This window comes from Salvelinus alpinus, chromosome 24 (genome assembly GCF_045679555.1).
Source record: "Salvelinus alpinus chromosome 24, SLU_Salpinus.1, whole genome shotgun sequence".
Lineage (NCBI taxonomy): Eukaryota > Metazoa > Chordata > Actinopteri > Salmoniformes > Salmonidae > Salvelinus > Salvelinus alpinus.
The window spans coordinates 30,379,966-30,394,924 of NC_092109.1; the positions used below are offsets into that span (position 1 = coordinate 30,379,966).

At 45.4% G+C, this 14,959-nt stretch overlaps 1 protein-coding gene across 3 annotated transcripts in view; it reads right to left on the reverse strand.

Annotated features, from left to right (window-relative positions):
• Positions 1–14,959, reverse strand: part of LOC139552599 (serine/threonine-protein kinase PAK 3-like) — a 90,602-nt gene that overhangs the window by 44,973 nt on the left and 30,670 nt on the right. For all 3 annotated transcript variants that reach the window (XM_071364475.1, XM_071364476.1, XM_071364477.1), the window contains 4 exons: positions 6,056–6,249; positions 5,471–5,571; positions 5,088–5,241; positions 2,794–2,831 (listed from right to left, as the gene is read on the reverse strand). In XM_071364475.1, the coding sequence (XP_071220576.1) occupies positions 2,794–2,831; positions 5,088–5,241; positions 5,471–5,571; positions 6,056–6,227 (465 nt within the window). In that variant the 5' untranslated portion in view covers positions 6,228–6,249. The remainder of the gene's footprint in view (positions 1–2,793; positions 2,832–5,087; positions 5,242–5,470; positions 5,572–6,055; positions 6,250–14,959) is intronic.

Here is a 14,959-nt window from a genome sequence, read left to right on the forward strand (position 1 = left end):
ATTGACTTAATGCCATCATATGGTCCATACCACTGTTACCCTGCACATTGACTTAATGCCATCGTATTGTACCTACCACTGCTACCCTGCACATTGACTTAATGCCATCATATGGTACCTACCACTGTTACCCTGCACACTGACTTAATGCCATCATATGGTACCTCCCACTGTTACCCTGCACATTGACTTAATGCCATCGTATGGTACCTACCACTGTTACCCTGCACACTGACTTAATGCCATCGTATGGTACCTACCACTGTTACCCTGCACACTGACTTAATGCCATCATATGGTACCTCCCACTGTTACCCTGCACACTGACTTAATGCCATCGTATGGTACCTACCACTGTTACCCTGCACATTGACTTAATGCCATCGTATGGTACCTACCACTGTTACCCTGCACACTGACTTAATGCCATCGTATGGTACCTACCACTGCTACCCTGCACACTGACTTAATGCCATCGTATGGTACCTACCACTGCTACCCTGCACACTGACTTAATGCCATCGTATGGTACCTACCACTGTTACCCTGCACATTGACTTAATGCCATCGTATGGTACCTACCACTGCTACCCTGCACATTGACTTAATGCCATCATATGGTACCTACCACTGTTACCCTGCACATTGACTTAATGCCATCGTATGGTACCTACCACTGTTACCCTGCACATTGACTTAATGCCATCATATGGTACATACCACTGTTACCCTGCACATTGACTTAATGCCATCGTATGGTACCTACCACTGCTACCCTGCACATTGACTTAATGCCATCGTATGGTACCTACCACTGTTACCCTGCACATGGATATGATACTAGTAGCGACCTTGTATACAGTGTACATTCTTGTGTGTTTTACTCCTTGTGAGTATTTATTCTTAGATTTCTTGAAAAATCCTTTCTATCTCTTGAAATCTGACCTGGTATTTGAACACTGCATTGTTGAGAAACAGTTTGTAAGACCTGTTGTATCCTGTTCAAGCAACAAATAAACTTTGATTTGATACATACAGTTTATCAGAGTGCTGACCGATTGAGAGGTGTGGTACCTACTGCCTGGTTCTGAACCAGCTCCTTATTGAGAGGAGTGGTACATACTGCCTGGTTCTGAACCAGCCCCTTATTGAGAGGAGTGGTACCTACTGCCTGGTTCTGAACCAGCCCCTTATTGAGAGGAGTGGTACCTACTGCCTGGTTCTGAACCAGCCCCTTATTGAGAGGAGTGGTACCTACTGCCTGGTTCTTAACCAGTTCCTTATTGAGAGGAGTGGTACCTACTGCCTGGTTCTGAACCAGTTCCTTATTGAGAGGAGTGGTACCTACTACCTGGTTCTGAACCAGTTCCTTATTGAGAGGAGTGGTACCTACTGCCTGGTTCTGAACCAGCCCCTTATTGAGAGGAGTGGTACCTACTGTCTGGTTCTGAACCAGTTCCTTATTGAGAGGAGTGGTACCTACTGTCTGGTTCTGAACCAGCCCCTTATTGAGAGGAGTGGTACCTACTACCTGGTTCTGAACCAGCCCCTTATTGAGAGGAGTGGTACCTACTGTCTGGTTCTGAACCAGTTCCTTATTGAGAGGAGTGGTACCTACTGCCTGGTTCTGAACCAGCCCCTTATTGAGAGGAGTGGTACCTACTGCCTGGTTCTGAACCAGTTCCTTATTGAGAGGAGTGGTACCTACTGCCTGGTTCTGAACCAGCTCCTTATTGAGAGGAGTGGTACCTACTGCCTGGTTCTGAACCAGTTCCTTATTGAGAGGAGTGGTACCTACTGTCTGGTTCTGAACCAGTTCCTTATTGAGAGGAGTGGTACCTACTGTCTGGTTCTGAACCAGTTCCTTATTGAGAGGAGTGGTACCTACTGCCTGGTTCTGAACCAGCCCCTTATTGAGAGGAGTGGTACCTACTGCCTGGTTCTTAACCAGTTCCTTATTGAGAGGAGTGGTACCTACTGTCTGGTTCTGAACCAGTTCCTTATTGAGAGGAGTGGTACCTACTGCCTGGTTCTGAACCAGCTCCTTATTGAGAGGAGTGGTACCTACTGCCTGGTTCTGAACCAGTTCCTTATTGAGAGGAGTGGTACCTACTACCTGGTTCTGAACCAGTTCCTTATTGAGAGGAGTGGTACCTACTGCCTGGTTCTGAACCAGTTCCTTATTGAGAGGAGTGGTACCTACTGTCTGGTTCTGAACTAGTTCCTTATTGAGAGGAGTGGTACCTACTGCCTGGTTCTGAACCAGCTCCTTATTGAGAGGTGTGTCACCTGCTCTATCAACACTTCATCAGGACCATCAGAGTGCTGGGAGTCAGCAGGCCGGCGCCACCGCCTGGGAAAACCAGCCATCTCCAGACATAACAAAACCATCATAGAGAAAAGGCCTCTGTGTGCCAACTCTTCACACCCAAGCCAGAGGTAAAGTACCAACAGACAGAAAGACTGAATGCAGTTGAGTGCACACGACCTCTGAGAGTCTTCTCTCTCAGTCCACCGATGAAACATTACTCTGACAGCGACACAGCCCAGAGACAGTCATTTGGCTGATTCCCAAAAGGGACGGTTAGACTCTGAGACAGTCATATGAGGTCATGTTAATGGACCCAGCGAGAACACGCAGTCTGGCTTACAGTGCTAACTAAAACTCCAGAGCACACTACAGCTGACAAGAGAGCAATACACAGAGTATACGCTCATATTTGTTTCTCTTTCAATAAATGCTAATGAGTTGTTAAGAGGAAAAGAACATGTTTGAAATGAAGTAGCACTTACCAGAGTGTTGGCTGCTATGTATCCCTGTGCTGACTTGTCTGAAAGAGAAAGGAATCATTGCCAGACGTCTCATTCTCTTACATTAACAACAACACACTGACAGTTAAATATAACCAAGATGACAACACACTGACAGTTAAATACAACCAAGAGGACAACACACTGACAGTTAAATATAACCAAGAGGACAACACACTGACAGTTAAATATAACCAAGATGACACCACACTGACAGTTAAATATAACCAAGAGGACAACACACTGACAGTTAAATACAACCAAGATGACAACACACTGACAGTTAAATATAACCAAGAGGACAACACACTGACAGTTAAATACAACCAAGATGACAACACACTGACAGTTAAATATAACCAAGATGACACCACACTGACAGTTAAATATAACCAAGAGGACAACACACTGACAGTTAAATATAACCAAGATGACAACACACTGACAGTTAAATATAACCAAGATGACAACACACTGACAGTTAAATACAACCAAGATGACAACACACTGACAGTTAAATATAACCAAGATGACACCACACTGACAGTTAAATATAACCAAGATGACAACACACTGACAGTTAAATATAACCAAGATGACAACACACTGACAGTTAAATATAACCAAGAGGACAACACACTGACAGTTAAATATAACCAAAAGAACAACACACTGACAGTTAAATACAACCAAGATGACAACACACTGACAGTTAAATATAACCAAGATGACAACACACTGACAGTTAAATATAACCAAAAGAACAACACACTGACAGTTAAATACAACCAAGATGACAACACACGGACAGTTAAATACAACCAAGATGACACCACACTGACAGTTAAATACAACCAAGATGACAACACACTGACAGTTAAATACAACCAAGATGACAACACACTGACAGTTAAATACAACCAAGAGGACAACACACTGACAGTTAAATATAACCAAGAGGACAACACACTGACAGTTAAATACAACCAAGATGACACCACACTGACAGTTAAATACAACCAAGATGACAACACACTGACAGTTAAATATAACCAAGATGACAACACACTGACAGTTAAATATAACCAAGAGGACAACACACTGACAGTTAAATACAACCAAGATGACAACACACTGACAGTTAAATACAACCAAGATGACACCACACTGACAGTTAAATACAACCAAGATGACACCACACTGACAGTTAAATACAACCAAGATGACAACACACTGACAGTTAAATATAACCAAAAGAACAACACACTGACAGTTAAATACAACCAAGATGACAACACACTGACAGTTAAATACAACCAAGATGACAACACACTGACAGTTAAATACAACCAAGATGACAACACACTGACAGTTAAATACAACCAAGATGACACCACACTGACAGTTAAATATAACCAAGAGGACAACACACTGACAGTTAAATACAACCAAGATGACAACACACTGACAGTTAAATATAACCAAGAGGACAACACACTGACAGTTAAATATAACCAAGAGGACAACACACTGACAGTTAAATATAACCAAGATGACAACACACTGACAGTTAAATATAACCAAGAGGACAACACACTGACAGTTAAATATAACCAAGATGACAACACACTGACAGTTAAATATAACCAAAAGGACAACACACTGACAGTTAAATATAACCAAGAGGACAACACACTGACAGTTAATTATAACCAAGAGGACAACACACTGACAGTTAAATATAACCAAGAGGACAACACACTGACAGTTAAATATAACCAAGAGGACAACACACTGACAGTTAAATATAACCAAGATGACAACACACTGACAGTTATATATAACCAAGAGGACAACACAGTGACAGTTAAATATAACCAAGAGGACAACACACTGACAGTTAAATATAACCAAGATGACAACACACTGACAGTTAAATATAACCAAGATGACAACACACTGACAGTTAAATATAACCAAGAGGACAACACACTGATAGTTAAATATAACCAAGAGGACAACACACTGACAGTTAAATATAACCAAGATGACAACACACTGACAGTTAAATATAACCAAGACATGAAAAAGTGTGCCGTGGTAGCTATGAGGTCACAGAGTGGATCTGACCGCATGTACTGTAGACTCTTCAATAAATATTCAAAGCTTTTGCTCACCACAGCAGCATATTTTCACTAACTCAATTATTCATAAATGTAAGGCAGAGAGATGATCTGAAACACAGACAGCAGCATCTGGTGTTTGTGTGTTCATACCTCCGGAGGTGAAGCTCATGTATTTCTGGTTGTTGACCGTCTCTTTGGAGTCGTAGAACTTGAGCACGTCCAGCACGGCCTGAGGGTTCTTCTTCTGCTCCAGCTTGGTGATGTTGGAGGTCTGAAGGAGCCGCGCCCACTGCTCTGGGATGCCCTGGGGGAGAGAGGTCACAGGTCATAGGTCAGAGGTCAGATCCACTCTGTGACTTCATAGCTACCTTGGCACAAATGTTCATGTCTTGGTTATTTTTAACACGCAGTGGTAATATGGGCCATTTAAGGGTATACTCAAAACCTTCACTGTACACCTTCCTTGTCTGTGATGTACCGTATAACGTTGAAATATATTTACTGGAACGTTGATCTGTCAAAGATGTACGTACAGTGAACTCCCCTGTAACAGCATCAAAGCCAACATGGATGGTGTGCTCAAAGTCTGAGGGCAGGGAGATCTCAGGACGCTCCTTCTCCTTCTTCTTGTTCGCTGCACGGGAGAAAACAAAAAGAACGTTCAGATCTAGTTCTGATACATAGTACACCGACCTTTTAAAGAGATACATTTTCAAATCAGTGTCGTATTATTCCTGAGGAGAGAATAAAAATATTTTTAGAACAAGAACTGTCTTTACACGGATTATATGTCTCTAGCAACTTTGATATAACTCAGATTGTTTCACTCTTTGCCAAGGGTGGAGCTAAATATCAATACAATACCCCTTTCTGAAATTGCATAACTTAGAGAGGGCTCCTAACCCTCATAAAATTGTGATGTTACTCTATCACGGATCAACGGGTTCCTTGTTGTCAATGGACCTCGTGAGCCAGTGGTGATGTCTAGGGCACACAGTTTTCCTGGAAACTCAAAACAACTCCAGGTCTTGTTTTTCCTGTTTAGGTCATGAGGTCAGGACAAGCTCATGCAGGACTGTAGTTCTACATTAAAGTGTGATATGCAGCTGTCTGCTCACTCTTGTCTCCTCCAGGGAAGATGGAGCGCAGGCGGACCTTCTTGTTCTTCTCCTCAGGAGCCATTGGGAGAGGTTTGGAGCCGTGATTCACTGTTGAAGAGTCTCGGGGACTACTGTTCATTCTCAAGGGAGGGGCTGGCGGTTTCTCTTCAATATCGACTCTATCGGACATCTTTAGTGACACTCACAATCTCCTAGGAAGAAAGAAAAACAAGAGAGAGGGAAGTTTAGCATGGTGCTATAATAAAACATGAATTAAGAGATTCTTAGGATCAAACTGGAAAAGGAGAAGAGAGCCTTGCCTACAGGTCCACAACTCCCTCTACACACTGCAGGCTTACAACATATCAACATCCATCAACGTCCAACATCCATCAACATCCAACATCCATCAGCATCCATCAACATCCAACATCCATCAATGTCCAACATCCATCAACATCCATCAACGTCCAGCATCCAACATCCATCAGCATCCACCAACATCCATCAACATCCAATATATACCAACATCCATCAACATCCAATATCCACCAACATCCATCAACATCCAACATCCATCAACATCCATCAACATCCAATATCCACCAACATCCAACATCCATCAACATCCATCAACATCCAATATCCACCAACATCCATCAGCATCCATCAACGTCCAACATCCATCAGCATCCAACATCCATCAGCATCCATCAACATCCATCAACATCCAACATCCATCAGCATCCATCAACATCCATCAACATCCAACATCCATCAGCATCCATCAACATCCAACCTCCATCAACATCCATCAATATCCATCAACATCCATCAACATCCCATATCCAGCAACATCCATCAACATCCAACATCCATCAACATCCAGCCCCCATTTAGAGACGGATTTTCAATCTCAATAACTGAATCAAGAAATGTGAGGAACGTTGGTAATGGTTTTGAACGTGAGTACAAATGCTGTAACACATATGAGTTGCCTTAGACTTCATCAGGGGTTCAACATAACGCCACAAGATAAAGCCTTTGAACGGCTGTCTCTCTCCCCCTCACTGTGTAATGTTTGCTGTCAGTAGAGGCATGAGCAGCCTCTAGCCAGCGTGTTTAAATCCCCATGGGTCACAAGAAGAGCTCTCTCTGAGCTCCAGGGGGGCACAATATCCCATAATCTGTCTCTACATAAACCTACAATTTCCTGTCATAGTTCCACTCTCTGATTCCTAATCTTTTTCTTGAAGGAAGGCCTCTGTGTTCAGGAACTACTCTGTGTAATAACTACTCTGCCGTGTGCCAAAGAAAAAACTTTCCAATCCCAAGACTCACAGCCTGGAAAACATCTAGCTACAAAACCATGTTTAAATCTAAATGACTACATTCAACAGAAGCTCTGCACTAAGTAGATTAAACATCTTTGCTGAGATGCTGTTCCAATTGTCTGCCAAACTGATGGAGAGAAACTGACAAGAAAGTGTACAGTATATAGACTGCAGCCCATCGACTTACATTCATACAGGAGGAGATAAATCCACCAGTACACATCTGACTTCATCTGGCATCATCTGTAAACAGAATATCTAGTCCTCAGCATAGTCAAACCCTTGCATCCCTGATTGACACATATTCTCATGTAACATCATGAACTACTGCAGTTTATACTGTATTTTGAAGCTTATTTATAGTATTCTGCCTGTGTAACATGATAATCCGAGATTCAGCCCAGCCTCAGTTCAGACAGACACTCCCAGATATAGAAACACTGACATTCAAATCAATCAATGTTTATGGCACTACATGTTTCAGGAACATAGCTCACAATTCCGGTGTCTGTTACATTGTGTTCCATTACACTATGGTGTATGTTACATTTCACACAACATTCTCTCAGGCATCTCTGTCCTAAATGTCAATATGTGAGGCATTTGGGCCAGCGATTTAGAATGTGTGTTCAAGGCATGTCTCCTCGGTTGCAGTTAGGGTAGTGACCAGTTAGGGTAGTGCCCAGTTAGGGTAGTGACGAGTTAGGGTAGTGCCCAGTTAGGGTAGTGACCAGTTAGGGTAGTGCCCAGTTAGGGTAGTGACCAGTTAGGGTAGTGCCCAGTAAGGGTAGTGACCAGTTAGGGTAGTGCCCAGTTAGGGTAGTGCCCAGTTAGGGTAGTGCGCAGTTAGGGTAGTGCGCAGTTAGGGTAGTGCCCAGTAAGGGTAGTGCCCAGTTAGGGTAGTGCCCAGTTAGGGTAGTGCCCAGTAAGGGTAGTGCCCAGTTAGGGTAGTGACCAGTTAGGGTAGTGCCCAGTTAGGGTAGTGACCAGTTAGGGTAGTGCCCAGTTAGGGTAGTGACCAGTTAGGGTAGTGACCAGTTAGGGTAGTGCCCAGTTAGGGTAGTGCCCAGTTAGGGTAGTGACCAGTTAGGGTAGTGCCCAGTTAGGGTAGTGACCAGTTAGGGTAGTGCCCAGTTAGGGTAGTGCCTAGTTAGGGTAGTGCCCAGTTAGGGTAGTGCCCAGTTAGGGTAGTGCCCAGTAAGGGTAGTGACCAGTTAGGGTAGTGCCCAGTTAGGGTAGTGACCAGTTAGGGTAGTGCCCAGTTAGGGTAGTGACCAGTTAGGGTAGTGCCCAGTTAGGGTAGTGACCAGTTAGGGTAGTGCCCAGTTAGGGTAGTGCCCAGTAAGGGTAGTGACCAGTTAGGGTAGTGCCCAGTTAGGGTAGTGACCAGTTAGGGTAGGGACCAGTTAGGGTAGTGACCAGTTAGGGTAGGGACCAGTTAGGGTAGTGCCCAGTAAGGGTAGTGACCAGTTAGGGTAGTGCCCAGTAAGGGTAGTGACCAGTTAGGGTAGTGACCAGTTAGGGTAGTGCCCAGTAAGGGTAGTGCCCAGTTAGGGTAGTGCCCAGTTAGGGTAGTGACCAGTTAGGGTAGTGACCAGTTAGGGTAGTGACCAGTTAGGGTAGTGCCCAGTTAGGGTAGTGCCCAGTAAGGGTAGTGCCCAGTTAGGGTAGTGACCAGTTAGGGTAGTGACCAGTTAGGGTAGTGACCAGTTAGGGTAGTGCCCAGTTAGGGTAGTGACCAGTTAGGGTAGTGCCCAGTTAGGGTAGTGCCCAGTTAGGGTAGTGACCAGTTAGGGTAGTGCCCAGTTAGGGTAGTGACCAGTTAGGGTAGTGCCCAGTAAGGGTAGTGCCCAGTTAGGGTAGTGACCAGTTAGGGTAGGGACCAGTTAGGGTAGTGACCAGTTAGGGTAGGGACCAGTTAGGGTAGTGCCCAGTAAGGGTAGTGACCAGTTAGGGTAGTGCCCAGTAAGGGTAGTGACCAGTTAGGGTAGTGACCAGTTAGGGTAGTGCCCAGTTAGGGTAGTGCCCAGTTAGGGTAGTGACCAGTTAGGGTAGTGCCCAGTAAGGGTAGTGACCAGTTAGGGTAGTGACCAGTTAGGGTAGTGCCCAGTTAGGGTAGTGCCCAGTTAGGGTAGTGCCCAGTTAGGGTAGTGCCTAGTTAGGGTAGTGACCAGTTAGGGTAGGGACCAGTTAGGGTAGTGCCCAGTTAGGGTAGTGACCAGTTAGGGTAGTGCCCAGTAAGGGTAGTGACCAGTTAGGGTAGTGACCAGTTAGGGTAGTGCCCAGTTAGGGTAGTGCCCAGTTAGGGTAGTGCCCAGTTAGGGTAGTGCCTAGTTAGGGTAGTGCCCAGTTAGGGTAGTGCCCAGTTAGGGTAGTGCCCAGTAAGGGTAGTGACCAGTTAGGGTAGTGCCCAGTTAGGGTAGTGCCCAGTAAGGGTAGTGCCCAGTTAGGGTAGTGACCAGTTAGGGTAGTGACCAGTTAGGGTAGTGCTCAGTTAGGGTAGTGCCCAGTAAGGGTAGTGCCCAGTTAGGGTAGTGCCCAGTTAGGGTAGTGCCCAGTTAGGGTAGTGACCAGTTAGGGTAGTGACCAGTTAGGGTAGTGCCCAGTTAGGGTAGGGACCAGTTAGAGTAGTGACCAGTTAGGGTAGTGCCCAGTAAGGGTAGTGACGAGTTAGGGTAGTGACCAGTTAGGGTAGTGCCCAGTTAGGGTAGTGACCAGTTAGGGTAGTGCCCAGTTAGGGTAGTGCCCAGTTAGGGTAGTGCCCAGTTAGGGTAGTGCCTAGTTAGGGTAGTGCCCAGTTAGGGTAGTGCCCAGTAAGGGTAGTGACCAGTTAGGGTAGTGACCAGTTAGGGTAGTGCTCAGTTAGGGTAGTGCCCAGTTAGGGTAGTGCCCAGTTAGGGTAGTGCCCAGTTAGGGTAGTGACCAGTTAGGGTAGTGACCAGTTAGGGTAGTGACCAGTTAGGGTAGTGACCAGTTAGGGTAGTGACCAGTTAGGGTAGTGACCAGTTAGGGTAGTGACCAGTTAGGGTAGTGCCCAGTTAGGGTAGGGACCAGTTAGGGTAGTGACCAGTTAGGGTAGTGCCCAGTAAGGGTAGTGACGAGTTAGGGTAGTGACCAGTTAGGGTAGTGCCCAGTTAGGGTAGTGACCAGTTAGGGTAGTGCCCAGTTAGGGTAGTGCCCAGTTAGGGTAGTGCCCAGTAAGGGTAGTGCCCAGTTAGGGTCCCTACCCTAACTGTCCCTACCCTAACTGGGCACACAGTTAGGGTAGTGACCAGTTAGGGTAGTGACCAGTTAGGGTAGTGACCAGTTAGGGTAGTGCCCAGTTAGGGTAGTGCCCAGTTAGGGTAGTGACCAGTTAGGGTAGTGCCCAGTTAGGGTAGTGCCCAGTAAGGGTAGGGGCCAGTAAGGGTAGTGACCAGTTAGGGTAGTGCCCAGTTAGGGTAGTGACCAGTTAGGGTAGTGCCCAGTTAGGGTAGTGCCTAGTTAGGGTAGTGACCAGTTAGGGTAGGGACCAGTTAGGGTAGTGCCCAGTTAGGGTAGTGACCAGTTAGGGTAGTGCCCAGTAAGGGTAGTGACCAGTTAGGGTAGTGACCAGTTAGGGTAGTGCCCAGTTAAGGTAGTGCCCAGTTAGGGTAGTGCCCAGTTAGGGTAGTGCCTAGTTAGGGTAGTGCCCAGTTAGGGTAGTGCCCAGTTAGGGTAGTGCCCAGTAAGGGTAGTGACCAGTTAGGGTAGTGCCCAGTTAGGGTAGTGCCCAGTAAGGGTAGTGCCCAGTTAGGGTAGTGACCAGTTAGGGTAGTGACCAGTTAGGGTAGTGCTCAGTTAGGGTAGTGCCCAGTAAGGGTAGTGCCCAGTTAGGGTAGTGCCCAGTTAGGGTAGTGCCCAGTTAGGGTAGTGACCAGTTAGGGTAGTGACCAGTTAGGGTAGTGCCCAGTTAGGGTAGTGACCAGTTAGGGTAGTGCCCAGTTAGGGTAGTGACCAGTTAGGGTAGTGCCCAGTTAGGGTAGGGACCAGTTAGGGTAGTGACCAGTTAGGGTAGTGCCCAGTAAGGGTAGTGACGAGTTAGGGTAGTGACCAGTTAGGGTAGTGCCCAGTTAGGGTAGTGACCAGTTAGGGTAGTGCCCAGTTAGGGTAGTGCCCAGTTAGGGTAGTGCCCAGTAAGGGTAGTGCCCAGTTAGGGTCCCTACCCTAACTGTCCCTACCCTAACTGGGCACACAGTTAGGGTAGTGACCAGTTAGGGTAGTGACCAGTTAGGGTAGTGACCAGTTAGGGTAGTGCCCAGTTAGGGTAGTGCCCAGTTAGGGTAGTGACCAGTTAGGGTAGTGCCCAGTTAGGGTAGTGCCCAGTAAGGGTAGGGGCCAGTAAGGGTAGTGACCAGTTAGGGTAGTGCCCAGTTAGGGTAGTGACCAGTTAGGGTAGTGCCCAGTTAGGGTAGTGCCCAGTAAGGGTAGTGCCCAGTTAGGGTAGAGGCCAGTAAGGGTAGTGCCCAGTTAGGGTAGTGACCAGTTAGGGTAGTGCCCAGTTAGGGTAGTGACCAGTTAGGGTAGTGCCCAGTTAGGGTAGTGCCTAGTTAGGGTAGTGCCCAGTTAGGGTAGTGCCTAGTTAGGGTAGTGCCCAGTTAGGGTAGTGCACAGTAAGGGTAGTGACCAGTTAGGGTAGTGCCCAGTTAGGGTAGTGCCCAGTTAGGGTAGTGCACAGTAAGGGTAGTGACCAGTTAGGGTAGTGCCCAGTTAAGGTAGTGCCCAGTTAGGGTAGTGCCCAGTTAGGGTAGTGCCCAGTTAGGGTAGTGCCCAGTAAGGGTGTGCCCAGTTAGGGTAGTGCCCAGTTAGGGTAGAGGTTATTGTTTTTCTCTGCTGCTCTGTTCCATTATTATTCCAGCTGCAGGCTTTAGGGAGCCCTCTCCTGGAGCACCAGGACCAGGGTAATATAATGAGATTGACGAGAGCATGCTCTGCATAGGAAACAGTGGGCCCTGTAGGTATAGAAGCAGCATACAGAACATACAGACTTGCAGCTTGCAGTAAAGCAGCCCCCGAGTTAGGGATTCCAACTTCATCAGGAACATTGGCCTATTTAGGTAATGTGGAGAGGGCACTCAGATGAAGATGGGAAAGTCATCTGAAAGGCTCAGAGAGGATAAATGTGGTTAAGTGAAGGTCAGGGTCAGGTCAACCCTGTGCACTACAGATTAAGATGATGAGAAAACAGCAACAGATTACGGTAATTCCCTCTTCAATGTAAACTAGTAAAAGTCAATGAAGAGCAAACTTCAATATGACAGCACATTTTTCTCAGGCTGTTAGAAGGATGCGAGCTAATGATCCATATGGTGCTGGAATTGTGCTATTGATGTCCAGATGCTTTGTTCGACTGTGAAATCACAAAGGGATAAAGAGAGAGAGAGAGAGCTGGGGTACATGTTCATATCTCTCATCCCCTCTTTCATCCTCAATCCCTCCATCCTCCATCTTAGGATCTTTTCATAGCCTCGCCCTGAGGCCCATCATGTGATGTAGAGTCCAACAGTCTCTGAATCAGGGCCCGGCACACAGCCTCTCAGACTGGAAACCTACATTAGTGGACAAAGACCAGCAGGCAGCACAGGATTTACTCCCGGACCACGGGAAATCTCTCATATATAGAGGTAGAAGGAGCTTTTGAGACATCAAATATCTGTGTGTGTGTGTTTTTGGTTTTACCAGAGGTCCTCACAAGGATAGTAAAACAAGATGAATTCAGTGAGGGCTAGAGTTAGAATTAGCGTCAGGGTTTGGTTAAGGGTTAGGGAAAATAGGATTTTGAATGGGAATCAATTGTTTGGTCCCCACAACGATAGTAAACAAACGGGTGTGTGTGTTAGTGTGTGTATATATGTGTTGATTAGAAGCCTATATGTAGGTGTTTATGGCGAGTTTGTTACATCCTCAGGCGTTTTCAGTGATAATACACTAAAGTAGCCGTGTTCCTGGAGGACTGAAACAGTCAACACAAAGCTTCCTCCTGCACTTGTTTAGGTATTGGTGACTTTTTCTGGATATACCTTTTTTTATATGCAGTTTTCCTGGATATACCTGAAAGCATATGAGGGCTTCTGTTTGATTGTGTTAGTCTCCCCACGAGGAGTGAGATGTCATTAGATTCACTTTTACAGACTACGTGTCACAATTCTAATGGTGAAATGAAGGAGTCAAGTGGAGAGAGCAGGGTAGTTCCTTTGCAAGTGGAAAATATTTATTTCACCCAGAAATAAACTATGAGACGGCTACGCCACACAACAAAGGACGCGTCAAAAATACAGTCCAATATAAAAATAAGACTGAATCCACTACATAGAAATCACCACCAAAAAACAGAATAACACTAGAGAAATACAAAACAAATAAACGATGTAGACAGACCTGGACTTGAGAACTTACATATAACGCACGAACAGGTATAGACTACAAACAAACGATACAGTCCCGTGTGGTACAAACATACAGACACAGGAGACAACCACCCACCAACAAACAGTGAGAACACCCTACCTTAATATGGTTCTCAATCAGAGGAAACGTCAAACACCTGCCTCTAATTGAGAACCATATCAGGCAACACATTAACCCCAACATAGAAACACAAAACATAGACTACCCACCCAGCTCACGTCCTGACCAACTAAACAAAGTTAAACAAAGGAAAAATAAGGTCAGGAACGTGACACTACGGGAGGGTCTGTCTACCGCCCTGCAGTCTGGTTATCCTGCACACCATCAGGGAATAGCTTAGAGTAATGCTAAAATACTGAAATTAAGCTTTGAAGTGAATTGAACTTAGTTTGTATTTCCCAGCCCAACAAAATCAGCTGGTGTTGAGTGGCTAATGCTAGTTGGTATCTTTGATCAGAAAATATCTACTGATTTCTCTAACCTAACATGAGGGCAATTCCACTTTAAAATGTAGGCCAAACAAAAGCCATTGACTAAAAAGTTTAACAAACCATTCAACTCTATGCACAAGGACTACTTCCAAGTTCCACTGAAACATTTACAAAAACAAATTTAGTGAAAGAACTGTGCAGAGGCAAACTTAAGTAACGGAATTACAGTAACAGTTTAATATCTGCTGTGAATTAAGATTCAAAGATGTCTGCAGAAAGAATGGGGTTTCAGCTATGACATGTACTGTGCTACATTTATCATTATTTTATCTGTTTTAACAAACCTTTTTTATTTGTGTACTTATGTATTGTATATATGTAACGGCTGTCCTCGCTGACAGACGGAGAGGACCAAAACGCAGAGTGGTTAGTGTTCATTATTTAATGAAAGTCAACAAACACTTCAAAATACAAAACAACCAACAAACGTGACAAAACCGAAACAGTCCTGTGTGGCACAAACACTGACACAGGAACAAACACCCACAAAACACACGTGAAACCCCGGCTGCCTTAGTATGATTCTCAATCAGGGACAACGATTGACAGCTGCCTCTGATTGAGAATCATACCAGGCCGAACACAAAATCCCAACATAGAAAATCCCACATAGACAAACCCACCCAACTCACGCCCTGACCAACTAAATAAATACAAGACAAAAGAAAACA